Raw genomic sequence first — 27,471 nt, 5'->3', positions numbered from 1 at the left:
TGAAAGATGCCTAGGACCTGGACACGCGGAAATAGTGGAGAATCGCACAATTCTTTCCGCCTGGGCATAGAGGAAAAAAACCCAACCTTGACAAAACACCCAGAAAAGGTCTGTGACATGCTTGCCCCCCACTGCAGCATTAACAATCTGCAAGCTGCTGGCATCAGATTGAGGAAGGGTATTCTCAGTGTCAAGGTCTCAGTCTCAAATCCCTCTTGGGAAGCGGTAGAACCGGCCTCGCCCTCTTTAGAGCTCCCAGAAGGGGTGCCTCGGAGACCCGAGTGTCTGGCCTGGGCCATGGTGGGCGCCAACCTGGCAAAGGGCGCGGCTTGGGCGCTTCAATGCCCAAAAACCTGAGCAGGGCGCTGTGACCCCGCGAGGTTCCGAGCGAGGCTCTCCGGAGCGGCCTGGAGGGACTACTCCCGGCTCGTGCCGGGCGACGGCGGACGCACGCTGGAGCATTGCTCAGAACGACCCCCAGATTTAGGCATGGCGCTAGGGCGGGCCGGGTGGCAGCTGCACTACTCGGTCGGGAGAGGAGTCCAAAGCTCTGTCTCCGTCCTCCACTCGCCGAAAAGGTGGCGGATCCCAGCACAAGCGGCACCCGCTTCCCGCCACCTTCACGCCCCGGAGCGTGCGGAGACGCGCGCGCACGCTGCTTACTCGGGAGGGAGCACGGCTAGCGAGCCTGGGGACTGCGCCTGCGTGGCCCCGCCTCCGCCCCGCCTTCTCCTTTCGCCCCGCCCTGTTACCCCTAATACCGCCGCTAGGGGTAGCGGCGGCGGCTGAGGGATCGCGGCCGCTTTGAGGGCGCGGGAGCCGCTCGGAGTGGCGACGAGGGCAGGCAAGAGGGTGGGAAAGCCGGCGGGAGAGGAGGGCGGCGCCGGAGGAGGGCGGCGCGTGGCTGACTCATCCCTCTGGAAGATCAGACTGACAGACACCAGCCCTCGCCGAACCCGCCCGCCCGCGCCGCTCCTCCTCAGGCGGGAGGCGCCCGCCCGCACCGCCCGCCCGCCCTCTCCGGGAGCCCTCCCAGCCCGGCCTCCTCAGAGAAAGTTTTTCCCGTCGGAGGGACCGGAGCCGCCGCGGGCCTTTTGGAAGGGAAGGGGGACGGCAGAGGAGGCGACGGCGGCGCGGGCTCGGGGAGTGCATGGTGCCCGGCGCCTCGGCTGCCTGTCAGGAGGACCTCGGGGCGGGGTCGGGCTGAGCCCAGCTCCTTCTTGTCCGCTCAGCCTCGCCAGAAATCGCCCTCCCGGACTGCCGCGGGGGTCTCTGCTCCTCAGCCCGCCATGTCCCGGCTGCTGCCGCTGCTGAGGAGCCGGACCGCGCGCAGCCTGAGGCCGGGCCCGGCCGCCGCGGCCGCCGCGCCCCGCCCGCCGTCCTGGTGCTGCTGCGGGCGGGGGCTGCTGGCGCTCGCGGCCCCCCGCGGCCCCCGGGGGCTGGGCACGCACCCCAAGAAGGAGCCCATGGAGGCGCTGAACACGGCGCAGGGCGCGCGCGACTTCATCTACAGCCTGCACTCCACCGAGAGGAGCTGCCTGCTCAAGGAGCTGCACCGCTTCGAGTCCATTGCCATCGCCCAAGGTAAGGGGGCGGCTGGGGCGATCCGGGGCCCCCGCGAGCCCTTCCCCTCCGCGGCCTGGGACCCCCGCCGCCGGCCCCGCGCCTGGGACGTCCGCGGGGGGCACTTTCCGCCTCCCGAGTGTCCCCGGGGCAGGGAGGACGGGCGCGGATCGCGCCAGGCCGCCGGGGCCAGCGCTTGCTGCCTCCTCCCCGGCTTCAGAAGCCCCTGTTGCCGCCCGATCGCGTTTTGCTTTTGTTTTGGTTTGCTGTGCACCTCCCCTCCGGCCCTCCCGGCCCCGAGCTCTCGCTGCGATCTCGTGGACGTGCAGCCAGGCAGGTGGCGTGCCGAGCCTCCTCCGAAAGTGCAGGGAGGCAGGGGGAAACTTTCTTGCAGGGTTGTCAGACGAAAACGTCTGGGTGTCCAAAAGAAGGGATGTGGCTTCCGAAGTCAGAGATGCTCTCAGCTGCTTGGGTGCGCGCGGATCTGGTTGTCTTAATTTAAGGAAACATTCTCCTGGGAAATGGAAAGAACGGATCAAACCAGTAACCGCAGATGCAGACTTGCAAGCCCGTATAGGTTCGGTGCCGCACAAGTTAAACCCCAGTGTTTGTTGTTTCCCCAGAGTTTGAAAGAATGCTAAATCAGAAGGTATTTTTCTGGGAATCTGTGGCTCTCCAGTAAAAGGCAGACTTCTGCTCAACAGTAATGTGGGACGGTGAAAACAAAGCTATTTTTAAGTTAACATGTTAAAATAGGATATTTTTAAAACCGGTGCAGAATGCTGGTAGGTCAGAATTTGAGTCCAGGTGGGAAAGCTAAAAGTTGAGAAAATCAAAGGGATGAAAGGAGAAAACGATTAAATCATCCAGTCTTAAAGTATCTTGCCGGACAAAATACATTGCTACTATTTTATATTACATTCTGCTGTGTTTGCAAGTTTCTTTTTTAAGTTTATTCCCCTCCCCCCCAAGTTGGCAGGTACATAAACAGTCCGTAGATTCCTTAAGTTTAGAGCACATTGATTTGGAACCTGGCATTTGGTTTGCCAGAGGCACTTAAAAGTGTTTCTTTGGCCTCTATACAGGAGTGGAGGAAATTATCTACCTCATGGAAGCATGACTTGTCTGTACTACTTCTGCAGAGACTTTTTGTTAGTTGTGCCTTTTAACCGCTTTGCTTTCTTTTCTCAGTTCAGGGAATTGTGGACCAGTTTATGGTGTTGGATGAGTCCAGACATTGTCTGCCCACAAAGCTTTTACAGGAAAAATGGAACACTGCAATCAATTCAGTTGTTAAATGTGTAATCATGATGTTGTAGGAAGTCGTAATCGAATACTAGCATATTTGTAAGCTAGGTGTGCACTCTGTGCGGTTTTAAAATATTCAATTCTGAAAATGGGCTCCTTGGAAAACAACGTAGACAGTCATATGCTGGAGCATTAGTTTTAGGAACCTTTGTCCATGGGCAAGACTATTTGAACACACATTTGGCCTTTTCTAAGTAATTTCTTGGAAATTCTGCATTAACATTGTTACAGGTTTGGAGGGCCCTGTTAACATGATTTTATGACAGTTCTTGAAAAGCGTGTCCTGCGATTAAACTGGATAAATTTTACCTCATACCTTATTGCTTTAGCACATGACAGTAGTGTTGTAGTAGGGATGCTACATTTTCCAGTGAAGATAATATTTTTAAATTTAACATGATTTTAAATATTCTGGAAAGGACCTGTAACTTCAGTTAATGGAGATCAGTTAGCATCAATTAAACTTAGTAAGTATGTAAGTTATATGAGAGAGAAGTTAGTAATTTGTCATTGTTCAAGATTAACAGGCAAGGATATAGGAAACTGTGGTAGTTAACTGCTTATCTCCTGTTTATAAGCTAAAGAATTTCAGAATTTACAGCAATTATTTTTTATTTTTATTTTTTTTGTGAGGAGATCAGCCCTGTGCTAACATCTGCCAATCCTCCTCTTTTTGCTGAGGAAGACTGGCCCTGGGCTAACATCCGTGCCCATCTTCCTCCACTTTATATGGGACGCCGCTACAGCATGGCTTGCCAAGCAGTGCGTTGCTGCGCGCCCGGGATCCGAACCTGCGATCCCCGGGCCGCCGCAGCGGAGGGTGTGCTCTTAACCACTTGCGCCACCGGGCAGGCCCTACAGCAATTATTTTTGTCAATGTTGATGACTAACTTATTGCCTTTTGACTCAGGTGACACTTATTGATGATGTTGCTTTAATTTTTAGTACATTCTTAGTGTTCCCTATTGTTTTCAATGTCAATACATATAGTTCCTATGGAGATAACTGGAATCATCACTACTAGTAAACTACCTTATTCATTAATCATTTAAAGTAAAGAGGATTTTACTGTTAAGAATGCATACAGCTCGTTCCGATCCTGAAAGCAAGGTTTTTTCCCAATAAGACAAATGGAAAACTCCCATTTTTTTTCTTTTATTGTTGCTTTTTGAATGTTTTTAAGTACCCGACTCATGTACTAAATGTGTGTCCTAAGTACACTTTCCAATGAAATAAATTCTGTTAAAAGGGCTGTTTCTTATAGGAAATCTTATGTGTTCCTGGGAAGGGTGCTTGTGTGATCTAATGAAGTGTTTTGGATTTGGTGTGGAAACAGTACTGGAAAAAAATCATCCAGGCTTTGATATGACAGTGGAATCTGCTGAAATTTGGTACATTTGCCCTTATTAATAGGCATGTGATATAGTCTGTGACAAGAGAAAGCTTTACAATCATTTTTAATAGATAAGGCAGACTTTGTGGGATGTCTTATCATAGTTAAATAGGCTGTTGTGATTTTTAAATTATAAGCTGATTTTCTCCCCAATTTTAAAAAAGTTGATGTTATCAACGTATCTGCTCAACCTTGTCTCTCTTCTTCCAGGAACAGTCCATATTCTTCTGATAGTACATTGTTGGTTCATTGTTTGTACGAGTAGGACTGGCGAGCTGACATTATTGTAGTTTCCTTTCAATTTTCACCAAGATTTTTCAAACAAATTTGTCACCCAAGTTTTGCGATTACTATTTCTATTTATAATTATTTTTTAAAACTTAAAAAATATATCAATTTGATTTTTGAAGGCTGGGCAGTGCTCATTGTATTGGAAATACATTACTGTATAACAGATTACCCCAAAACATAGTGACTTAAAACAAGCATGTATTGTCTCTCAGTTTCTGAGGATCAGGAATCCTGGAGCAGCTTAGTGGAATGTTTCTGGCTCAGAGTCTCTCAAGAAATTGTAATCAGCAGGGGCTGTGTCATCTGAGGTCTTGGGGGGCTGGAGGATTCCTTTGCAAGAAGGCTCACTCACATGGTTGTTGGCTGGAGGTCTCAAATCCTTGCCATGTGGGCCTCTCCACAGGGCTGCCTAAGTGTTCTCAAGACATGGCAGCTGGTTTCCTCCAGAATGAGTGATGAGAGAGAGGTCCTAAGCTGGAATCCACAGTCTTTCATAACCCAATCTTAGGAGAGGTAGTCCATCTCTTTTGCCTTGTTACATTGTAGGAGGGTACTATACAGGGTGTGAGTACCAGAAGGTGGAAATCATTAGGGGCCATCTTGGAGGCTGCCTTTCACACTTATAAGGTGTTGTAATTAGTGCTCATTGGGGAATTAGACAGAGAGATAAGAGCTGGCTTTTGGAGAGGCACAATGAAAGATGCGATTTGAAAAAAGGAGCTTCCTAGGGAATATTTTTTAAAACGTGTACTTAAGGTATTTTAAAAATGAGATTCTTTTTACATATAGCAAAATAAGAGATGTATCCAGGTGAACAGAGCAGTTTTTCTATTAATGTTAGATCTTTATCAGCTTGCATTTTTTTCTGTTTCTCTCTATAAGTGGTAATTGTACACATTTTAAATTTATTTTTTACCGTTTATCTACATCTATATAAATACATCATGTAATTTTTTGTGTGTGTGTGAGGAAGATCAGCCCTGAGCTAACATTCATGCCAATCCTCCTCTTTTTGCTGAGGAAGACTGGCCCTGAGCTAACATCCATGCCAATCTTCCTCCACTTTATGTGACACGCTGCCACAGCATGGCCTGACAAGCGGTGTGTTGGTGCGCTCCCGGGATCTGAACCTGGGCCGCCAGCAGCGGAGTGCACACACTTAACCGCTGCTATACCATAGGGCCAGCCCCTACATCATATAATTTTAAACTTTAATCTTGTAGTTCCCCACCTTTTGTGATTATTTTTTTAAGGTGGGATGAGGAGCTTCTTTTGAGAATTGCCATATAGCATAAGGGGCCTTTGGCAAAATGAAGGCTGGAAGATAAAAAGGTAATATTAAAGTGGATACCTTGAATACTTAAAAACAAATAAGATTTTTCCTGGAGTTCCGATCCACTAGGGTTCTTGGACTCTTAACAAGAGTGTCCTCATTTTTCTCTGTGCATTGATCAGGATTATGAGAAAGTGGCAACTCTGTTAATCTGTTAGCCTCTGGGATGAATTGGAGGTAATCTTGGCTTTTGCTCAAAGAGAATAAGAAAGAAGGCAATAAAAACATTTCATACTTCAAATTAAGATATGTGAATAAAGATATTTCAATGGCTTTTAAGAGGGATAAGGGAAGTGTAGCCTGAACTAGACCCAGCAAGAGGAGAAGAACCAGGATGAGGATATGAAGTGTGAACTGAGTCAGGAGAAGTAAGAGATGCCTAATAAGCTGAGAGCTTCTGTATCTTGGGCCTAGAAAAGTTAAATGAAGCTTTGCAATAATCAGTTATTTTATCAATATGGAAAGAACCTAATTATAGCAGTATATTCCAACAAGCTGAATTCTAAATACTTGAGAGTTACTGGGCATATTGGAGTAGCCCTATTATTAGGAATTACTGCCAGTAGAAAACAGATAATGCAAATAGGATTTTTTTCTTCCATTATAACGTGGATATATGCTATTTAACAATTTTTAATCATCACTTACATATAACTTGATGTCCAGAATTATGTGTGACTTAAAACAGTAACTATTCCATTATATCTCATGATTTTGTGATTGGATCAGGAATATAGGAAGGGCTCAGCTGGATGATTCCTCTGTTTCATGTGGTATCTATGGAGCTCACTCCATAAACAGCTGGCAAATGAGCTGGGCACAAGGTCCAAGATGGCTTCACTCACATGTCTGGCACTTTGTTGGAGATGGCTAGAAGAGTGGGCTCACCTGGGACTGTTGACCAGAGTAGATGCATGTAATCTTATTAGCATGACAGTCTTTTAAGATGGTTGTAAAACTTAGATGATGGGTCAGGACTCCCAGAGAAAATGTTCCAAGAAGGCTAGGTAGAAGCTGTAAGACTTTGTATTAGTTTCCTATTGGTAACAAATTACCACAAATTAAGTGGCTTAAAGCAACACCGATTTATTCTCTTGGTGTTCTGGAGGTCTGAAGTCCAAAATGAGACTTAAGGGGCTAAAATAAAAGTGTCAGCAAGACTGTTTTTTTCCAGGGGAGAATCTGGTCGGTGTCTCTTTCAGCTTTTGACATTCCTTGGTTCCTGGTCACATCACTGTAATCTCTGCTTCGGTTGTCACATCATCTTCTCCTTCATTGACCTTTTTGCCTCTCTTTTATATGGACCCTCCTGATTACATTTAGGGCCCACCTGGATAATCCAGGCTAATCTTACTCTCTTAAATTCCTTAATTTAATCACAACTGCAAAATCTTCGCCATATAGGGGAATGTATTCATAGGTTGGAATATTAGGATGTGGACATATTTGGGGGACATTATTCAGCCTACCACAAATTTGTTAAACCTAGCGTTGGAAGTCCCAGAATGTCATTTCTGCTGCATGGTGGTCAAACAAGTCACTAAGGCCAGTTTAGATTCAAGGGAAGGGAAGTTAGTAGGAGGTATTCCATTTACATGACCATAACTAATCATTGTAGTTTATTCCTTTATATTAGTACATTTTAAAAAAATAATTTCTGTTGGAAATCTTGTATTACATCTTTCTCTATTAATGCATACCGTTAACATATTAGGTTTGTGTTAGCTTGTCTTAAGACTTTTGAACATTTGTTCTTATACTGAGTGCCAGTATAGTGATTCCTTTATATATTGAGATGTATAGGACTCTTTCCTCTATATCAGGATTTCTCATCCTGGGCAATATTGACATTTTGGGCTGGATAATTCTTTGCTGTGGGGCTGTCCTTCACACAGGGTATTTAGCAACATCCCTGTCCTCTACCCACTAGATACCAGTAGCACCCTGCCACCCTCTTCACCCCCAGTTGTGTCAACCAAAACTGTCTCGAGACATTGCCGCATGTTCCCTGGAGGAGACGTTGAGTGGGAGGAAGAGGGGGAGGGTAGCAAAGTCACTCTGGTTTAGGGCCATTGCTTTATATGAAATGCTATTGGTTGTTTCTTCTTCAGTCCTCAGGCTTGTCGCTCCTCTTTTCCTATCATCCATTGATATTTGCTATTATCAGTGTATTCTCTTTGCTTCTAGTTCATTTGCTTTATTTTACATTTATTTGTCTCTGTATAAGGCCAGAAGAGTAACTCCTCACCTCTGTATTAGATTTCTCACCTTATTATCAAATAAATGAACTTTGTGATAATTGTTTTCCTTAATTGTGATGTTCCTTCACTCTAAGTTCTTGACTAAATTCTAAATATTAGACACTTTAAAAATATGGCTTCCAGGTAAGTCAAATACTGCTATAGTTTAATTCATCAGTAATTAATTTGGTGTTGTTCATCTCAATAGTTACTGTTCGCTTACTTTTTTATAGTAATTGTGACAAGCAAATTTTTATCCACAAATTTGTATATAGGGAAATTGAAATAATATAAAGTCTGCAACATAAATTTATAGGGTTATCCGAAGGATCAGGTAAACTAAAGATAGTGAACTTGAATGTTGGGGATGCTCTGATATTGAACCATTATTAGTGGCGACTGTTTCAGTTTTTCTAAAAATAGTGATGTTTGCATAACCATACTTTTGACTGGTTTTCTTTGGCATGTCAGAGTGTAAAGCTAACTGGAACAAATAGGGACTAAATTCGTAAGTGCAGATTTTATAAGCATCTTGGTCAAGTCAGCTGAATTAATTAGTATGTAGATTTATAGGATCTAGCCTTGTCATTGACTCATAGGTTTAGGTCTGCTTTGAGTTAATGAAAACAGCCACATAAAAATAAGTAGTTATGTGTTAAATATAATCATTTAGTTACCTCAAGCCATCTGGTAAATGAGAGACTCACCTAGACAAAGGACTTTGTAGGTAACAAAACGTCATTCCCCTTAACCTCTGAAACATTTACTTTAATGGCAACGTATTTGAACATATTGCATTTTTCTCTGCCTTAGTAAAAGTATGAGCACAATTTAGCTTCTACCAGATGTCAGAGTCCTTATATACTGTATTTTAATACAATAATTTTCTTTGGGGCTACTTCTATTTGCAGACATACTAGTCATCACACCAAATGCCTCCAGAATACTGCCATTTCAGTTGGCATGCTTTTCAGACTCTGTCATAGTGGTGTTGAAATGTGTTGGGCTTGTTTCTCCCCTCCCCCTCCCCACGCCCTCAGACTTTTCTACTCTAGTCTCCTTCATCTCTTGTGGTTGTGGTAAACTTTTCTGCTGTGTAAGGAAGTCTGTTTCTTGGCATCTCTGTTATTGTTGCTAATGTCTGCTCTTTATCACTCTTCCATAGTGTTTTTTTGTCTTCTTTTTCTTTCATTTTCTCTCTCTCTCTCTTTTTTTTTTTTAAACCCCCTATGCTTCTCAGTGGAGTTTAATCTTGATAGACATTTCAAGGTCATAGACCTCTACTTTCTTTTATCTTTCCAGCTAGCCAGTTGCATCTATCACTGATCTTTGACTCTTTAGATCTCCCACTGAAGCTCTTGTGAGTATTTTTGCTAACATCAGGGTTATGGCTGTTTAAAGGACCTGTGTTTTAAGCACCTGAAGTGTAGTTAACTGAGGCATTACTATTTATGGATCTTAAAATTTCAGGGAAATGTAAGGTAGAATGGTGTTTTGTCTTGGTTTAGTTTAAATTTTCTGTCTTTCTGAGTTTTAGAGTAGATTATTTAATACATTGTGTTATTAAAAACATTTATAATTTTAAAAACAGCCTAATATTTTGTAACACAATTTCTAAATTTCTATAATATAATGGTTCTTATATTTTATAGAAGACATCTCACTGCTACTACTATTGCTGCTGCTAACACCATCTTTACCACCATTACTTAGCAATTATTGAATATTTGCTATGTGTCAGACATACTGAGCTAAGTGAGTTTTGATATAATTATTTTGTTCACTTCTCTTGGAGAGAGAAGGAATTATCTCTATCCTATAGATTAAGAAACTGAGGCTAAGAGGAGCTTGCCCAAGATCCTACAACCTTGTGTGGCAGAGTAGAGTTTTTAACTTAGCTTTGTTTGATTCTAAAACCCCTGTTCTTATTATTGCACCCTTCTGAATACTCATACCTGGGATTTTTAACACATGCTAGGAAAAAAGGTAACACCTCAGATGCTCAATAAAATCACATGTGCTGGTAACTAATCTTAGTCTATCTTCTGTATGTTTGCACAATATATAGCGTTCAATACAAAAGGAAATATGGCATTGTTACTTTGAAATTAAGGGAAATTGAAGTAAAATCATTGTGTAAAAAAGCTTATAAATTGTGTGAGGATTTTGAAAAAGTCAGAAAACTAATATTTGGGACTTCTGTCATAAATTTCTAGCCTTTACTCTAATTTTCCTTTAGGTTTTTGAATGAGTTTGTTTTTCTTTTTTTTAATAGCTAACATACTATTCATAGAAAAGCTTTCTAAACTTTGAAAATTTATTTATTTAACAAATATTTGTTACTCTCTCTACCATATAATGGACACTGTACTAGATGTTGGGGGTACATCAGAGAATTAATTTAGCAAAATACTCCCATGAAGCTTACATTTTTGAGAGAGGAAAGATATGAGTAATAAAGTAAATAAATAAAGTAATTATAGATAGTATGTGCTATCTATCTATGCTATTAGAAGAATAAACAGAATGACACTTAATTTAGATAAAGGGATCTGGGAAAGCCTTTGTAGGTGATATTTAAGCTGAAATAAAGGATTGAGAAGCCAGTCATTCAGAAGCTGGAGGAAAAGCATTCTGAGAAGGAAAAGCAAATATTAAGACCCTGAGATAGGAAGGAACTTGGCATACTGTAGAATTGACAGAAGGCAAATATGAGTGGAACTTAATGAACAAAAGGGAGAGTGGAATGGGATGAGATGGGCAGGTAGGCAGAAGCCAGATTAGTCAGGGCCTTTCTAGGTAAACCATAGGAAGGCCATTCGAGCGTTTAAATATGAGAGTGAGATAATGGGATTTAAAAAGCACTTTGGCTGCTACTGGAAGGTGCAAATGCATAAACTGGGAGACCACTTGGGAACCTGTTACAGGAGTCTAGGCGAGGGATGATGGTGACTAAGACTTGGTTGCCATGGAGATGAAAAGAAGGGGATGGCTTCAAGATATATTTTTGAGAGGGAACTGATGGGACTTGCTGATGGGTTAGAAAGGGTCAGGTAATTAAGGGAAAGGAAATGGTAAGTGATAACTTAGGTTTCTGACTGTAGTGATTGATTAAAAGGTGTTGCTATTAACTCTGAGGGAGAAGACGGGGGAAAAATAGATTTTGGGGGGGTGTAAATTAAAGTGTTAATTTTGGACATGTCAAGTTTAAGATACCTTTGTGAATGTGAATGGAGATGTCAAGTAAGCAGGTGTGTGTGTGTGTTTATTTATATACATTAATCTGGAGCTCAGAGGAGAAGTTTAGGTTGAGTTTGTAAGTGTGGGTGTTAACAGTTGTATATAGATCCAGGAGAGAACTCTGGAAAACACCAATGTTTATTGGAAGGGAAGAGGAAGAAGAACTAGAACTAGAAGGAGACCAAGGAAGAGTGTCCACAAAGACAGGAAAAATAGCAAGAGTAGTGTATCCCAGAAGCTAAGTGAAGAAGAGAGCATTTCAAAAAAGAAGGAATGATCTGATTTTTTAGATAGGTCAAATAAGAGGAAGACTGGGAGTGGGGGGAAGAAGGTCCGATGGATTTAATAACACGAAAGAGAAGTGATATCTTTGTCAGATGCGTTTTTGTAAGAATTATGTGGGGAGAAGCCAGATTTTAGTTGGCTGAGGAGGAAATATCAATAAGGAAGGAATCAACTCTTTAAAGGGAACTTTGGAGATGGAGAGCAGGAGGCGTTGGGCAGTAGCTTGAGTACTACTGAGATTATCTCTTTACTCATACATAGATCAGAAGTCTGAACTTATTTTAAATATTTGTTACTAGTATACTCATTTTTTAAAGAATGCCTGTGTAGAATTCTCGTTTATCAGAGAAAAGTATAATATCACAGGTAAGCAAATCAACACCTCTTTTTAGCAGCATTCACTAGAAAATATGCAGGCCATTTAGCAGGTAAGATCTTTTCATTTTCTTTGGTAAGAAGCTTGTAGAAATCACGAAGATGATTTGAAACTCTATTTTTCAAATTAAAGTACCTAAGAGCTAGAGGGAACATTTTTTCCTGGGATGTGGGACTTGCGGTGCTAAAACTAAGACAGTCCTAGGCAAACCGGACAGTTGGTCACCCTGCCTGCCCTAAGGGTGATAGTATTTTTGCCTTCTCCCAGATTAAGGCTTTTGACTCAAAGGAGAGATTGAGAAAAGGATCCAGGTAGAGTTTCATGTTCCTTCTACACTATTGCTTTTCTTTTCCTCTAGATCTGCACCGCAGTGGACACTTTCTTGGGGCTCCCTCTCTTATCCTTTTTTGTGTCTGGTGGGATTTCTGCTGAAAGAACCTGCAAGAAAGTGCAGACTCCCTACAATTTATGCATCCCCTAATGCCTTCACACTGTCCTCCTAGCCCTCACTCTGCCTTCACCTGTTCCCTTACTATTCTAGCCATGCTCTTCCTATGGTATCCGGTTGCATCTATCCCAAGTAAGCAAGTGCTAATGTCCCGTGTCCCCTCTGCCCTTGCAGGTGCCTGCTTCTCTTTTGATTTATGGCCAGTTGTTTGCTCTGTGACTTGAGTTCTCTCACAGGTTAGAAATAAGTCGTGAATTTGAATTTAGTTTGATGTTGTTTCGCTGTAAGTGTGGGAGCAATGCTGTTTGCAGCTTTCTGCGTCCCACAGTGGAAACTAGAACCTTGCTTTACAAAGTTTCATATACATGTAAAATCATCTGGGAATCTTATTGAAATGCAAATTATGTTTCGGTAGGTTTGAGGTGGGGCCTGAGATTCTGCATTTCTGACTACTGCAATTCTAGTCACTGCAAGTTCCCAGTGATTCAGTACTACAGGTCCAGAGACCATATTTTGAGTAGCAAGGTTCTAGAAGGTGTTTTTGTTTTTGTTTTTATGACAGGAAGGAGTTGAAGTCATGTAGAGAAACTCAGGCATGCTTGAATTGTGAAAAGAAACAGGCAAACAGATGTGAGAGTGATGATGTAAGATGTGGCATATTTTGTGAACTGGCAGAATTTTATATTTCTGTGTGGAAAAAATCTTATGGTTTAAAAAACATTATCTTAGCATTTTTTCTGATCAGAGGGCTTCTTAAAGACATTAGAAAAAATGTGAATTGTTAAACTGATTTTATAGCTATACAGTGATCACTTTTGAGTAATAAATGTGGTGTCATAGATGTGTTCCTTTTTGTTCCTCTTTTTATTTCCCATTATTACCTTGAATATGCTGTCTTTTCGTTAGTCTCATTTCTTCAGTGAACCATGTCCCCCGTCATACTTTTTTTCTTCTGCTTTTCTTCATTCTGTTCTTTCTGTGCTTTCCTCATTTAATTTCGTATTACTTTTTAAATTTTGAAACAATCTCAAGTTTACTGAAAAGTTTCAAATATAGTACAATAAGCTTTTTTTTTTCTTCCTCTGAGTCATTTGAGAATAAGTTGCTGACATGATGTCCTATCATCCCTGTCACAGGTTAGGCTCCTTGGGGAGCCGTCTCTGAGACAAAGATTAGCATGCAAGAAGTTTATTGGGGAGTCCTGTTGGAATCCTCACTTTAGAAAGGGAAGGGAAGGAAGCAGGCTTTGGCAGAGGTTCTAGAGATTGGATGACCCTTCAGTGTTGTCCTGAGTTGGGTGAGAGGTCTGGGCCTCAACCTCTGTGAAAATGAGCTATTGGATGTGGGCTGCCCTGGGCAGGGTGCAGAGCCTTGGATGAGGCAGCGTTCTTCAGCTGAGGCAGTCCCCCGAGATGACTGTCCACTGAGGGCTGTCTCTTGGCAGGACTTCTGGTATCTAAGGACCGACTGTGCATTACAATGTCCACTACAACTGGAGTACTTTGGCATCTATTTCCTGCAAACAAGAACATTGTCCCTTATAGCCTCAGTATAACATGGGTAGAGTACTACCATCTAATACTCTGATGCCATTCAAGTTTCACCAGTTGACCCAATAATGCTCCTTTACAGCAAAAAGATCCAGTCCAAAATCACATGTTGCATTTAGTTGCTACATATTTTTAATTTCCTTCTATTTGGAACAGCTCCTCAGTGTTCCCCTTGCCTTTCATGAAGTTTATGCTTTTGAGCATTACAGACCAGTTGTTTTGTAGCATGTACTTCAATTTGGTTTTGTCTCTTTCCTCATGAATAGATTCTAGTTATGCACCTTTGGCAGGAATTTGATGTTACGTTCTTCTTTTTCATCCTTTTGATTGGCTCATGATTTCAGTTTGTCCCTGGTGATGTTAACCATTTCCAGGTTAACCATTTCCTTTGAACATTGACTTTTAAAGTGATGTTTAAAGTGCTAACTTATCCACTATATAGTTAGTATTTTTCCTTTTGTAATTAATATTTTGTGGAGAGGTACTTTGAGTATAACAAATATCTCATTTGTCATCAATTATTTATTAACTTATATCAGTATATACTCATGGATTCTTATTCTATTTAATGGGTTATAATTCATTACTATCATTTTTGACCCTCTAACTGTTCCATATTTTGCCAGTGGGAACCCCTTCAGGCTGGCTTCTATCTTTCTGACACGTCCCCATTATTTTTTGAATATTTCCTTACTTTCTGGCACCACAAGATGTTCCAGGTTTATCTTGCACTTTTCCTGCCCTAACCCTGGAATCAGCCATTTATTCAAAGAGTTTCTTCAGTGTAGATGGTATTTAGAAACCAAGATTTGGGCATTAGGTCCGCTTGTAGCTATTAAGGTGTTGCTGTTCCCAGTCCCCCACAGTGGACAGAGCTAGTGAATATATGTATTTATATACAGAGTAAATATCATTTATATTTTTATTTCTCTGTCTGTCTATATATATTATAAAATAAAAGTTCATAACAATTTCTCCAGTTCCGATCCAACACCACAGGATACGTTCTATTTTTCTCTCTTTCTCTATTTCTAACTTCATTCTCCAATGGAAAAATACCTGACTCCCGTTATCCTTGATATATTTATTCTTTTGATCACTCCTCCTACATGTCACCAATATCTCATCACCACCACTGGATTTATGCCCATTTCATTAAATAATTCATTTTTTTCTTATTACAGGCAGTCTCTGCTTTGCACAGTTACCATATGCATGAATTTCAGTAGCCATGTTTTAGTTAAATAACACCAGTCCCCAAGAACATGGTCGAATTTCATTTACCACAGTATATTAACTATGGGTAATTACCTAAAGTATTAACTTTGCTGCTAACTCCTCAGTCCACGAATCACTGTGTAAAAACAGATGTGTGTCTTGATCCTGATCAGTAACATCACTTTTTCAGTCTGTCACTGGTTGGTCACTACTTACCTGTTATTTGGTTCACACAAAGCAAAATGTGTAGTTGTGTTGCTTCCTTATGTCCCAGTGATAAACCAATGAGATGTTTTACAAAAATGGATAATCAAAAGGGAATTGACCAAAAAAGATGAAAGTACAGCAAAGAAACGAAGAGTGATAATGCTGAAGTGAAATTTTAATCAAATGTAAATGGAGTTATAGGAAAAATAGCTGACTGTGGGAATGCTGACACCGCTGTTGAACTGCTGCCATTTGAGAGACTCCAAATATGCAGCCAGAAGAGCTTAGAGAAGGCGAACCTTATGGACATGAATGAGGAAAGTGAGAAGGTTGTGATGAAAAGGATGAAGATGTTCCAGAGGAAGTGACTCTGGTAAAAACTTCACATTAAAGGAACTCTCAGAGATATTTCATGATATTGAAAATATAAAGGATAAAATGTAAGCTAATCCAAGCTTAGAAAGGAATGTGACAATTTACCAAGGCATAGAAAAGATGCTTGCTCCACATTGTAAGTTATATGATGAGAAGAGTATTAGCACTATTGAAGCTACTTTTGATAATCTTTTTACAAAGAGATAAAACACTTCAATTCTCAGTGTTTCTAATATTTTAAATTACAGTATACTAAATAAATATTAGTTTTACTATTTTTAAGATTTCCTTTTGTATTTTTAACTGTCAGTAAAAGAGTTTTTAAAGAAAATTTTAAAGGTTACAGAACAATTGTAATTTTCCGCATTGGTTATTATTTTTTGTGTGTGTGTGAGGAAGGTCAGCCCTGAGCTAACATCCATGCCAGTCCTCCTCTTTTTGCTGAGGAACACTGGCCCTGGGCTAATATCTGTGCCTATCTTCCTCCACTTTATATGGGACGCCGCCACAGCATGGCCTGACAAGCAGTGCGTCAGTGCGCGCCCGGGATCCAAACCCGGGCTGCCAGCAGCGGAACACGTGCACTTAACGGCTATGCCACTGGGCCGGCCCCTTTGCATTGGTTATTAAGATTGCTTTGCGTGGTTTCAGCTTGCATTGTCATTCTTATGGTCTCACACTATTGTGCAAAGTGAGGACTGCCTATATTCTAGCACTTTTCACTTCAAAATTTCATATACATTTTTTGTTTATACATATTTTATTACTTTATTGATTGAATACATTTTGATTTAAAAATATTTTTAGCATGCAGATATCCCAAACCTGAGATTGCCATTGTGAAGCAAGCAAAGGAGGTATCCTCAGCAGAGACCCCTGATAGTTTTGGTATAGTACAATCTTAAAGTATTGATTGTTAGTCACATGTTTATTGCAAATAGCAAAGCATCTATTTGACAGAACTTCTTGCTTGTTTGAAATAAAATGCTTTGGTTATAATGGTAGTCTTTTTTTTTTTTTTGCATCAGTGTTTTGGACTGTCTACTGAATATTTATTTTTATTATCTAGTCCTAGACCTTGTGGATGTGATGGAATAATAATTGCATGTTTAATTAACTGAAATATTAAATTTATAACCTTAACAAAAGACAAAATCACTTATATTTATATATTTAAATAGCGTATTTAAACATTGTTGAAATAACCACAGCAAGTGAGACATAACAAGCAATAAAGATTATGAATTTCTTTAGGATGAATGAGTAGGAAAAAAGGACCACACGCAGGGAAACCTTCAGAATATTGTAAAGAGGAACTGTATTTAAGTAACTGAACTTAAGGAAAATATATTTGAAAAATATATTCTTGAATAGTTTGAAAGCCGTATATAAGTTCATTTTAAGGCCATTCCTGAAAGTGTTTGTATATTCAGTCTCCATATAGCTTGATTGGTGACTTATGTTGCATGCTGTGGTGGTGGTGGTAGTGGAGGAATTGTGTTGAGTGTGTGTGCATGTATGAGACAGAGAGAGAGAGAAAAGGGAAGGGAGAAATAAATATCTCTCTGTCCCTATTTTATTTATTTTTGATTACTATTTAATATAGATGCATTGCCGAAGAAGTACAACACAATGTATGAAAAGCAATCAAATATTTTCTGGACCAATTGAAATTTTGTAGGGATAAATAGTAAGTACACCTCAGCTTTCTTAGGCTGTATATGTAGTGTCAAGAGTAAAACCAAATTGTAAGAACTTCAGAGAAATGTAGAGGCATATAGTGTGTGTACACATGTATACACATATACATATATATTAACATATTAGTACATTATCTGCAGAAATCCCCCAGTGTACTCGACTTTACCAGGTCTAATGTAGTTCTACAAATAAATTTTAATCTCATTTTCTAGGTAGAAGTTAAACATTTAATGCAAATATCTTTTAAAGAATAAAGTTTTAATTTTGAATTATTCGGAAGATTGTTTAATTAGCTCTCATTTTTAGGACAATGTAGGGAAAAAGGAATGATACTTATTCTATAGATGATGGCAGATGACATCTCTAGGAGGTAACGTGCTGCTGAACAATAACTATATAGACTAACAGTAGGACTTACCTGTCAGTGATCTCCTTTTGAGACTCAGTCTTCAGTTATATCCCTACTCACTGTAGTGTGCTTCTTCGTGAATGTTTAGGGGTACCCCTCTGTGTTGTTAATCCTACTCATTATGCAATAAAGAAGAAATATAGACTGAGAATCTTTGAGCTAGACGGGATGGCAGAGACGTAAACTCCTCGTTTTATGTAAGGTAAAACTGAGATCTAGAGGGTTTATGATATGTTCAAGATTTGGCGGCTAGTTATATACATATCAAAGCAGGGATTAGTGTCAAGTCCTTTGGATTTTTAGGGCAGTGCTCTTTTCATTATAATAAATTTCTTTGGGGTTAGCAGGGGAGATTAGTGCTAGACTATAGGGTATCCAGTTGTTCTTAACAATTTTATTTATTTATTTGTTCCCCCAAAGCCCTAGTAGATAGTTGTATGTCATAGTTGCGCATCCTTCTAGTTGCTGCATGTGGGACGCGGCCTCAGCATGGCCGGAGAAGCGGTGCGTCGGTGCGCGCCCGGGATCCGAACCGGGGCCGCCAGCAGCGGAGCGCGCGCACTTAGCCGCTAAGCCACGGGGCCTGCCCCTATCCAGTTGTTCTTAAACCAGCAGAAACCTTGTAATTTTCCCATTCAGAAAATGTTTTATTTGGTAACCATAGTAAGTCAGTTGATTTCTTCCTCTTTCTTTTAACTTGGATGGATTTTTGAAAATGATTTATCTGAAAGGCAGTTATTTCTTAGGAGAGAAAAAAAGCAATTTGAAAAGGATATTAGTATTTTAGTTAATTGCAGTTTTACTTCAATTTCAAGTATTAATGCATGACCAATGTTTTGACGATGTTTTATGTATTTATATATGATTGTTTGATTTATATATGATTGTTTCTTGGTTCTTCTATGTTTTTCTATTGAGAATTAATTCACTGAGAGAGAAGTAGGACAAGAGAATTAGAATCTGAGTTCTAGACCCAGCTGTGTGTCTTTGAGTACATCACTTAACGTCTCTGGGACTAAGTGGCTGCGTCTTTAAAGTGGAGAGTTAAGTCAGGATTTCTCAGAGGGCACAGTACTGGCATTTGGGCTGGATAATTCTTCATTAGGAAGGACTCTCTGGTGTATTGTAGGATGTTTAGAATCCCTAACGCTAGTAGCATTTTCCAGTCATTATCACATCCAAAAACAACCCTGCATTTCCGAGCATCTTCTAAGGTGAGGTACCATCCCATGTTCAGAACCACTGGCTGATGGTTTCTAATGATCCTTTCAGCTTTGACATTCTGTGAATGAATTCTTATTTGGGGAATGATTGAAAGGTAAAAAGGTAATGCCTTGACTGAAAAATCTTTTCTCCTTCCTAGTATTAAGCAATTTTATTTTAAAATGAATGTTTTCTGGGGATCTATGTAACCATACGCACAGATATATCTACGACTTATGATGTTCCAAGATGAATTATTTTTTTATAGCTCACTTTTAGCTTTCCATCTATACTATAGTATATCCATGTATAATGTGTGTAATTATACGATTTTCTAAACTTAAAGTTATAGGGTACTATCTCTATACCTAATAAGTAACAGTAACAAGATCTGACTTTTTTTCTTTTTTTCTGAGGAAGGTCAGCCCTGAGCTAGCATCCATGCCAATCCTCCTCTTTTTGCTGAGGAAGACCGGCTCTGAGCTAACATCTATTGCCAATCCTCCTCCTTTTTTTTCCCCAAAGCCCCACTAGATAGTTGTGTGTCATAGTTGCATAGATCTGACTATTTTTTAAAAGTTGTACTGTTGTTTTAATATCTTAGCCTTTTAAAAAAAGGAATATCATTATATATAGTAATTATTTTCTTTGTCTGTTCTCCTTTGCCATGAAGGACGGGAAGGATTATATATAGTCTTGGTGTTAATTAGTATATATAATTGTTCCAGGTGTCCAAGTTAGACATGTAAAAGCAACCACAAATCAATAGTATGTTTGATTATCCTAAAAAAATCTCCATGAAATGATAGCTATAAGAGAAATAAATTATTATACTTCTAGTATTTACTGTTTCTTAAACCAGAGTTGAACAATCAACAGGTTAGTACATTAATGAGGTTAATAAGGGTGATGATTAATTGGGCACTATTGGCTGCCTCATCGTTACTACTGGCCAACTCTTGACCTCAACTGTTGTACCACTGGCCTGCCTCAGCCTGGGAATAGGTTGGTTGCCCTTAAGTAAACTGGATACCGGTCTAGGTTGCAAAGAAGCCCCAGGTTGCATGTTACGTCTCCTAGGAGGTTAATGAGGTAGAAATTTCTTTGCTATCTAATATGCATGTTTCAGTATAGCTTTTAAATGCTAAATAAAATTACAAAATCAAAAAAAAAAAATTACAAAATCACACTCAAATGCTTTTTTTTTTTTGTCTTAGGTAGGCCTGTATTTTTTTTTTTGGTGAGGAAGGTTGGCCCTGAGCTGACATCCATTGCCAGTCTACCTCTCTTTGCTGAGGAAGATTGGCCTTGAGCTAACATCTGTGCCCATCTTCCTCTATTTTGTATGTGGCATGCCGCCACAGCATGGCTTGATAAGCAGTGCGTTGGTCTGTGCCTGGGATTCGAACCTGCGAACCCTGGGTCTCGAAGCAGAGCGCATGAACTTAACCACTACACCACCGGGCTGGCCCCAAGGCCTGTATTTTTAAAAATTATTCAAAAGACCCTTTACAATTATGGTCTTTATTTTAAAAGACAAGACTTGGTAATTGAAATTTACTAAGTTAAGAAGTTCCTTGCTGTTTCTAACGAGTGTTTTTATTTTTCAATTTTGAACATCATTTTTTTGTAAGTATATTACTTAGCAATATTCATTTGTTTCTTTTAAAAAATATTGCTGTGTAGCGTTATAAACGTCTTTTTGGTGCATGTTTGATTTTTTTGACATTTAATATGATTTGCTTAAATTATTTTGCATACGGCATGATTTGCATTTTGTTTGTATTTTTTAATGTTTTATATATTATAAATTTCACCTTACCCATTGGAACTTTTGGTTCTATTGAAAGTCTAAACAGTTAGTTATTCATAATGTTCAGAAATATGAGTAACTGAAACCCATAGTCCTCAAATTGTTGCTTAAACACAGTAGTTTCATCTCTGTTCTTTTCCTAAATCTCTTATTAGGCCCACTTGTGATTTGTGTCTACTTCCTGCACTTTCCTGGGGCAGATGCTGGGGTGGGGCCTGGAGCAAATATTAGATTGTCAAAAGATTGGAAACTGGATAATTGGATACTTAAAGAGTATTGAGTTTTTTGTAATTAAAGGAATAGTCCTTTTATGTTATCTCAGGGTGAAGTTGTTTTGATACTTTTCTTACTAAGTCTATTATAAATGATTTTGAATTTTTCTCTTGATTTGTGATCCATTGATGTGTACGTCCATGGTAACAGATTGAAATAAGTTTATCACATTTAGAATTATCATTCCATGAAAGAGTAATAGAAAACAAGACTCTTGTTTTTGTTTCTCAGATTTTCTTTTGTTTCAAGTTTGGATTTATACCTTGTGAAGTATGGTTAAATTTAATGGAATGTTTAACAATGAAAATGACAAATTATACTTTCTATTAAATAGTATAATAGAACTCACTCTATATGCCAAGAAATCTAGATTGATTTTCTAGCACCACCATTGTAAACACATTTTGTTTTATAAAGTAGACCAAAATTTAGACTATAGATATTCCAGTTACATTTCTTCTACCAAAATATTTTGATTTTCACTTTAAGATGTATCTGTTGGTAGAATAACTTATTAGAAAAAGAGATACATCAGGCATAGCTTACCCTAAAAAATATTCTAGAAACACTTGTTAATGTGGGACTGAAGATTTTTTATAAAATATTTATTTTTAAAGGGAAAATAATTAAGGAGAGATATACAGGTTGAATCTTATAGTAAACTTCTCAGACCTATTCTACTTATTTGTTGTATTGGAATCTTTTGCTAATTAAAATAGATTGGCAATTGATTGGGGCTTGGAAATTTCTTTCAAGGATTTTGTTTTAATGACATTTTACCTACATTCTGAAAACATGAAAATATTTTTAGTAGAGTGTAACATTAAAAAAATAGAAATGCAGGGGCCAGCCCGGTGGCGTAGTGGTTAAGTTCTGCACACTCTGCTTGGTGGCACGGGTTTGTGGGTGCGTGAACCTACACCGCTTATCAAGCCATGCTGTGGTGGTGACCCATATACAAAATAGAGGAAAGATTGGCACAGTTGTTAGCTCAGGGCCAAGCTTCCTCAAGCAAAAAGAGGAAGATTGGCAACAGATGTTAGCTCAGGGCCAATCTCCCTCACCAAAAAAATAAATAAAAATAAGAATGCAGCAAGATGAAAGTAATTTGGCATACTCCTTCTGAGAGAAATTTTGTAAAAATTTTAAAATCCTTAAATTTATGCCTTTTTGACTCAGTAATGCCACTTAGGAATTTACCCTAAGGAACTTTTAGAAGAACATAAAAAGATTTGGGTACAAGTTTATATTAGTGTTATTGTGAAAAAGAATAAATATGGGGTAATAAAATGCCACTAATAAAATTATTGCCTTAAAAAATTTAAAGATAACGGAAAATATTCACCAAATAGTGCTTTGTGAAAACCACAAAATACAACTTTGTATATACATCTCTATAGAAAAAAGATTGAAGGATAATACATTAAAATGTTTGTTTTTGATAAATTATAGGTAGTTTTAATTTTCTTTGTTTTTCTGAATCTCATTAACACGTATAACCTCCTTATTTGAAAAGTGTAACTTATTCCTTTAGATAAACCAAAGAAAGTTAGTATTTTAAGCATTACTTTCTAATTTTTACTTAAAAATTCCTCTTAAGTTAAAGAAACAAACTCAATATCCTCATTCTTTTAATATATGTAAATATGAATAAATAAATATTTATGGGTAAGTTATGTATATGTATGTGTGTGTATATAAATTTGGCTTGTTTAACGTAAGATGTTTGCAGTAAATTCCTATTATAGCAATCAATGTTAACTGAACAGCACAATGAAAGGCACAAGGCATTGTATGGTGAGGTTGCAGGCAGTTGTTCTAGTCCCAGAAGTTCTCTTCTAAAACTTGCATGTTATATATTCCTGAAAAGCACAATTTAAAAGAATTTTCTATTTTATTCTAAGCATTAATATAAAGGGTAAATTTTAGTATGCTTATAGCACTGATAAAAATATTTGAATATATAAGTTACATTTTAGTTATGAAGTATTCTAAAACATTTTGGTAAAACCTGGTAGGAATTTTCCAGGATTAAAGCAAATGTGAGCTGTAAAGTGGCAGTATTTGTTCTTGTATGGTTAGAGGTGATACGGTCATTACAGTAGTATAGGCTTGGTTGTAGGATTACTGTCCCAAATATATGTCCTAGGTAAAGCTTCTCTTTAATCTTACCAATCGAAAAACTATTGGTTACCTTTCACTACAGGAAAAAGAAGAAAAAAAATACTTGATTAACTGGAGTTCAACTTATTAGAGCCTACAGTTAACCAATTTCCTCTCTTACCAGATGCCCTTTTAATTTTATTTATTTATTTATTTATTTATTTATTTTCCCCCAAAGCCCCAGTAGATAGTTAGTTGTATGTCACAGCTGCACATCCTTCTAGTTGCTGTATGTGGGACACGGCCTCAGCGTGGCCCGAGAAGCGGTGTGTTGGTGCGCGCCTGGGATCCTGGCCGGGCCACCAGCAGCGGAGCGCGGGCACTTAACCGCTAAGCCACGGGGCCAGCCCAACCAGATGCCCTTTTAAAATAAACTTGTAGAACACGGTCTGGGATACAGAAACCTTTAGACCTGTGTCCTGTGGCAAAACCTGGGAACCTCTGGCACCGCTGGAGATGATTTCTATTCATCTGGTTTTCCTATAGTGCTTAGCATTGTGCTGTATATTAGGAGGTATCTGTGTGCACGGTGGAGTCTGATCGAAAGGTGCCAAGTTTAGACCACTGTATGCCCAAGCAATGAAGAAACACAGTAGAGAGACTGAAAAAACCCATGTCCCAGCAACTCATTTGCCTGGATCTAGGGAGTCTCTTGCTTGTGTGGCCTTCTCTGAGGCTCTCTTTAAAAAAGTGTCTCTCTCTCTTTTTAAAAAATCTCTGCATTTTTTCCTAATCTGTTTTTCTTACCTTGTTCTGTTTCTTATTTCTCCCTTTGTCTTTCTCTCCTCCCACCTTGACTTACCCCTTTCTTTAAGTGAATACAACATAAAACTTAAATATTTTTACTTATATTATGTAACAGAATATAAAAATCAGCTGGATTAAATACATTTTTATTCCTGAAATAGGAGAAAAAAGCCTTAACTTGTGTTTTTTTCTGACTTGCTTTTGATTTCTTTTTTATGTGACAGTGTACCTCAGTTTTATATTTCCTAAATAGGTAATAATTAAGTATTAAAGTGATGATTCTGATGCACTATAATATTCCAATTTGTCAAAAAAATATTCCTTTTTAAAAAAATTCAATATTTCTTAAGTCATAACGGTATTTGATAAGCTACAACAGTTTTCTGCTTGCCTTAGTTAATTAGAAAGCTATCTGGAATAGCTCATTCTGTCTACTTTCTAAAAAATTAGAGTTTCACTTGATAAAAAAAGTAAATTGCTTTAAATGTTTTACATTGTTTTCTCTAATCTTCCTGAGTTACCCAAGCAAAACAAAATGTTGAAAAATCTTATATTTAAACATGCAAAGTGTTTTTCTTATGTTTTCAGAATTTATAATGAATATCTAGGGTATATTTGTATTAGGAAAAGATTTGTCTCTACATTATAATAATTGAATGTATTTAAATTCTCAAGGACAGATTGGAGGAAGAAATAGTCCCATTTCAAATAATTTTTATTTGATTTTATATAGTATATATTAGCAATTTGCAACAACTGTCTTGTCTTATTTATACTACCTCTAGCAAAGGCTTTTAAATGTGAAATCAAAAGGAAAAAAAATCCTGTCCTGTATGTAAATATTATCTCATAGACACTTGCAGATAATTTTCCTGACCTATATATTTCTAAACATGAAACCGTATTAAGAGCAACTTTTCCTTCAAACAGTGAGAAATATCTAAGAAAGGGAAAAATGTAAGGAAGTCTGAATGTTAGTTATTTTTTGCCACTATTATGAATAAACACACTTAGGAAAGCAGAACTGTTATTATTCAATTAAGGATTCTTGTGTCTGTGTTCATGAGGGATATTGGTCTGTAGCTTTCTCCTTTTTGTAATTTCTTGGTTAGGATTTGTATTTAGGATTATTCTGGCCTCATAAAACGAGTTGGAAAGTATTTCATCTTCTATTTTTCTGAAAGAGCTTGTGAGTTTGTGTAAGATTGGTGTTTGTTCTTCTTTAAATGTTTGATAAAATTCACCAGTGAAACCAACTGGGCCTGGAGGATTTTTGTGTGTGTATGTAATGGAAAAGTTTTTGGTAACAAATTCAATTTTGTTACTAGATAGAGGCATTCAGATTTTTTTGTTTCGTCTTATGTCAGTTTGGATAAGTTGTTTTTCAAGGAGTTTGTCCATTTCATCTAAGTTGTTGAATTTGTTGGCATAAAGTTATTCATAATATTCTCTTTTCAATGTCTGGAGGATCTGTAGTGATGTCCCTTCTTTCATTCCTGATATTAGTAATTTATGTTCTCTCTCTCTTTCTTGATCAGTGTACCTGGGGGTTTAAAATTTTGTTGATCTTTTCAAAGAACCAACTTTTGTCTTTGTCTGTTTCCTAATGTTTTCTATTTCATTGATTTCAGCTCTTTTCATTATTATTTCCGTCTTTCTTCTACTTACTCTTGGTTTACCTTGCTCTTTTTTTCCTAGCTTCTTAAGATAGAAACATAGGTAATTTATTTTAGACCTTTCTTCTTTTTTTTGTGAGGAAGATCAGCCCTGAGCTAACATCCATGCCAATCCTCCTCTTTTTTCTGAGGAAGACTGGCCCTGAGCTAACATCCGTGCCCATCTTCCTGCACTTTATGTGGGACGCCGCCACAGCGTGGCTTGACAAGTGGTGCGTCGGTGCACGCCCGGGACCTGAACCTGCACAGCCAGCAGCGGAGCACGCACACTTAACCGCTAGGCCACGGGGCCGGCCCCTAGACCTTTCTTCTTTTTAATGAAAGTATTTCAGACTAAGTTTCCTTGCAAGCATTCATTTAGCTGTATCCCACAAATTTTAATTTGTCTTATTATCATTGTTATTCAGTTTAAAGTATTTTCTAATTTTCCTTTTGATTTCTTCTTTGGTCCATGTATTTAGAAGATATTATTTAATTTCCAAGTTTGTTTTTCTAGTTATCTTACTGTTATTGACTCCATTTTTGTCAAAGAACATATTCTTTATGATTTTAATCATAAATTTATTGACACATGTTTTGTGGATCAGCATATGGTCTATCTTGATGAGTGTACCATCTGCACTTGAAAAGAATGTGTATTCTGTAGTTGTTGGGTGGATGTTTAATATCAATTTTGTTTAAATCTCAATTGGATCAAGATGGTTGGTAGTATCATTCAAATAATCTATATCTTACTGATGTTTTTGTGTACTTTTCTGTCAATTACTGGGAGAGAGGCTTTTATATCTCCACATATGATTGTGGAAGTGTTTATTTTCCCTTTAATTCTGTCAGATTTTGCATCACACATTTTGAAGCTCTGTTATTAGGTATAAACAAATTGCTATTATGCCTTTTGATGAATTGACTCTTTTATCATTTTGAAAGGTCCCTGGGTCTCATAATTCTCTTTGCCTTTGAGTGTACTTTATCTGATATTAATATAGCCACTCCAGCCTTTGTAAGCTTACTGTTTGTGTAATATATCTTTTTTGTTGTTAGTGCTGTCGAGTAGATTTTGACTCTAGTGATCCTGTGTGCAGCAGAGCAGAACCCTGCCCAGTCTTTTTGTGCCATCCTCTCATCTTGCAGCGCTGTAACAGACAATGCTCTGCTGCTATTTATAGAGTTTTCATGGCCAGTTTTTTCAGAAGTAAGTGGCCAAGTCCTTCTTCCTAGTCTGTCTGAGTCTGGAAGCTCCGCTGAAATCTCTCCACTACGTTTGACCCTGCTGCTATTGGAAATACCAGTGGCATATCTTTTAACATTGCAGTAACATGCAGCTGCCACAGTATGACAACTGCCACATGGGTGTTGTGGTTCCATGACTGGGAAACGAACCCAGGTCACAGCAGTGAGAGTGCCAAATCTTAACCACTAGACCACCAGGACTGGATTTGTATATCTTTTACCATCCATTCACTTTCGTTTTTTATTTTATTTTATTTATCTTTTTATTGTGGTAACATTGGTTTATAACGTTATATAAATTTCAGGTGTATATCATTATACTTCGATTTCTGCATAGATTACCTCATGTTCACCACCCAAAGACTAATTACAATCCATCATCACACACATATGCCTAATCATCCCTTTCATCCTCCTCTCTCTCCCCTT

The 27,471-nt window shown here is 38.7% G+C and overlaps 1 protein-coding gene across 2 annotated transcripts in view; it reads left to right on the top strand.

Moving 5' to 3' along the window:
- The first annotated feature begins 879 nt into the window (after positions 1-879).
- The window catches only part of TMEM65 (transmembrane protein 65), a 49,506-nt gene continuing 22,914 nt past the window's right edge, over positions 880-27,471 (top strand). The window contains exon 1 of one of the 2 annotated variants that reach the window (XM_058564910.1): positions 880-1,584. In XM_058564910.1, coding sequence (XP_058420893.1) covers positions 1,290-1,584 — 295 coding nt within the window. In that variant the 5' untranslated portion in view covers positions 880-1,289. The remainder of the gene's footprint in view (positions 1,585-27,471) is intronic. The other variant, XM_058564909.1, reaches the window with a different exon arrangement.

This window comes from Diceros bicornis, chromosome 21, assembly GCF_020826845.1.
Source record: "Diceros bicornis minor isolate mBicDic1 chromosome 21, mDicBic1.mat.cur, whole genome shotgun sequence".
NCBI classification, from domain to species: Eukaryota; Metazoa; Chordata; class Mammalia; order Perissodactyla; family Rhinocerotidae; genus Diceros; species Diceros bicornis.
Note: the sequence above shows the minus strand (reverse complement) of the source record. Positions and strands in the feature narration are given on the sequence as shown.